Genomic DNA, 2,232 nt, shown 5'->3' with positions numbered 1-2,232 from the left:
AAACTAAACGCTTTAAATAGTTACGCGATAGAAACAATAAGACAATTAAATAAACTAAAATAGACGGATATTACTTGTAATATAGCTCTGGCCCTAATAGTCTTAAGGCTTTAAACCACCTTAGAGTTATTAGATTAATCGGAATACAGTCGTTTTACGAGAGTGCCGGGCTTATAACTCTTAGAATATAAATACGGTACGCGGAGTTATATATGTATTTATCTAAACGAAGTTCGTGATATTTTACGGGGATATATACCTCTTAGAAAAATTAAGATAAAATGCGTATGGATATATAAGAACAAGGTACTCTATATATCTGATATAATATATTCTATTATATCTCGATAAGGTGGCTATGGGTATCTAGTAGTATATAAAGGAAGCTGTCTCTGTATTTATATATCTTATCTACTAGATATCTAAATATATCTGCTCTTTATCTGCTTCTGTATTATAGGAGTATATATCCTAAAGAATACTATAAAAGGACGAAAAACGGGCCAGAGTAGTGATACTACTATGAACACAAGGCTAGCTATTAAGTTAGGTAAAAAAAGCAGGCCAGATCTAGTATAGAATTAGACTCCATATACGCTAAGTCGGAATGCATCTATAAGGCACGTGACGCGATATGTCGGGCAGTCAGAAGCTGCTCCCCGGCCAGTGGCACACGCATTCCACCGAGAGGTTCGTATTTGTCCCGATCTACGACTTCTCGACGTATCTCTGCCGAGAACAACGAACTCGCTCGCCAAAGTGCACACCTGGTAGTTATCTAAGTCTCGTCAGCGACTATCCAGAACGCTAGCAGTCGTGGTCAACCTGGACCAAGTATCGGTTGCGTTTCACCTGATTCCATGACCATCATCAAGTTACGCGGACTTTCGGCCAGCGAATTGAGATCGCTCTACCGCATAGCATAGCGATCAACGTGACCGTCCCGGCTGGGCAGTAATTTAAACTAACCTTCCGATTCCCGAGCGACATAAGTATTACATGCTATCCTCACTTTGGGGTCCCGTTTCTCGCACAACAAACACAACATACACAGCTCCCCACCTCCACTCCATATAGGCCGTACAGGCTCACAGCGGCACCATGGCCGGTTTATTTCGAAAAGTATATGACTGGCTGCTCAAGACCTTTTGGTGAGTCAAGTAGTCGTGCTACGGCTTGCACAGAATGTCTCCGGCTTCTCCAGTGTCGCGTCCCTTTGACGCACTTCTGGAGAGCCAGAACTGGTCATCTCTCAGCAGCTTCTGTTTTCCCCGGGCATATCGCGGATTGCGGGGCTGATCAGCTGGTTACAGGGCGACGCAGATGGACGTCACAATGATCGGGTTGCAAAATGCTGGCAAGACATCCCTGCTGCGTGTATTAGCGGTGAGTTGCCTTGGTCCGGATGTACGCTAGCTATTCCTTATGATCTCTGGCTGACGGTCCAACCAGGGGGGCGAATTCACTATCGAGTAAGCGGCAGTCGACTTGTTCTCAATCCTCCTCCTCATCCCCTCTGCCTCCTTTTTCTTCCGGGGGTACATGGGGGCCAACAGGTCCTTGGCTAATTCGAGACGCTGTACAGCTCGATTCCGACTGTCGGGTTCAACATGAAGCGAGTGCAACGAGGTCACGTCACGTTGAAATGTTGGGACATTGGTGGGCAGCCTCGTTTTCGGACAATGTGGGAGAGGTATTGCCGCGGCGTGAACGCCATCGTTTTCATCGTCGATATAGCGGACCTGAATGTTCTCCAGCAGGCCCGAGACGAGCTCCACGCGTTGATGGCACAGAGTTCCCTAAACGGCATCCCGCTCCTGGTGCTAGGCAACAAGTCGGATTTGCCGGAGAAACTCTCAGTGGATGAGTTGATCGATGCTCTGGATCTGAAATCAATCGGTCATAGGGAGGTGTGCTGTTACGGCATCAGTGCCAAAGAGGAAACGAACCTAGAAGCCGTGATTCAGTGGCTTATGAAGTGGGCAAACAGATGAAATGCAAATGATGGGCGTCCCTGAGGGGCACTCGTAGCCTAGGTAAGTGCTAACCAGCGGCGACATTCCCCTTTGATCTGGGCGTCTGCGTCTGCGTCCTAGCGCATGCGTCACTTGCTTTGCCAATTTTCTTCAGTGGGTGTCGTTCCGCAGGCAGAACGTGCGAAATTAAGACCCAGATACAGAGACGAAGGTCGACCAGATTAGGCCTCGGACACAGGGCTGGAATTTTGATGGA

The 2,232-nt window shown here is 47.5% G+C and overlaps 1 protein-coding gene across 1 annotated transcript; it reads left to right on the top strand.

Annotated features, from left to right (window-relative positions):
- Positions 1-1,101: 1,101 nt before the first annotated feature.
- SODALDRAFT_274599 (ADP-ribosylation factor family protein) lies at positions 1,102-1,994 on the top strand (the record flags this gene model as incomplete). Its single annotated transcript, XM_028607947.1, has 4 exons — positions 1,102-1,151; positions 1,314-1,386; positions 1,453-1,472; positions 1,586-1,994. 4 exons carry the CDS (start codon positions 1,102-1,104, stop codon positions 1,992-1,994), a joined length of 552 nt encoding a protein of 183 aa, XP_028467929.1.
- Positions 1,995-2,232: the final 238 nt, after the last annotated feature.

This window comes from Sodiomyces alkalinus, assembly GCF_003711515.1.
Source record: "Sodiomyces alkalinus F11 unplaced genomic scaffold SODALscaffold_3, whole genome shotgun sequence".
Lineage (NCBI taxonomy): Eukaryota > Fungi > Ascomycota > Sordariomycetes > Glomerellales > Plectosphaerellaceae > Sodiomyces > Sodiomyces alkalinus.
The sequence above is the reverse complement of the archived record's forward strand: the minus strand, read 5'-3'. Positions and strand labels throughout refer to the sequence as shown.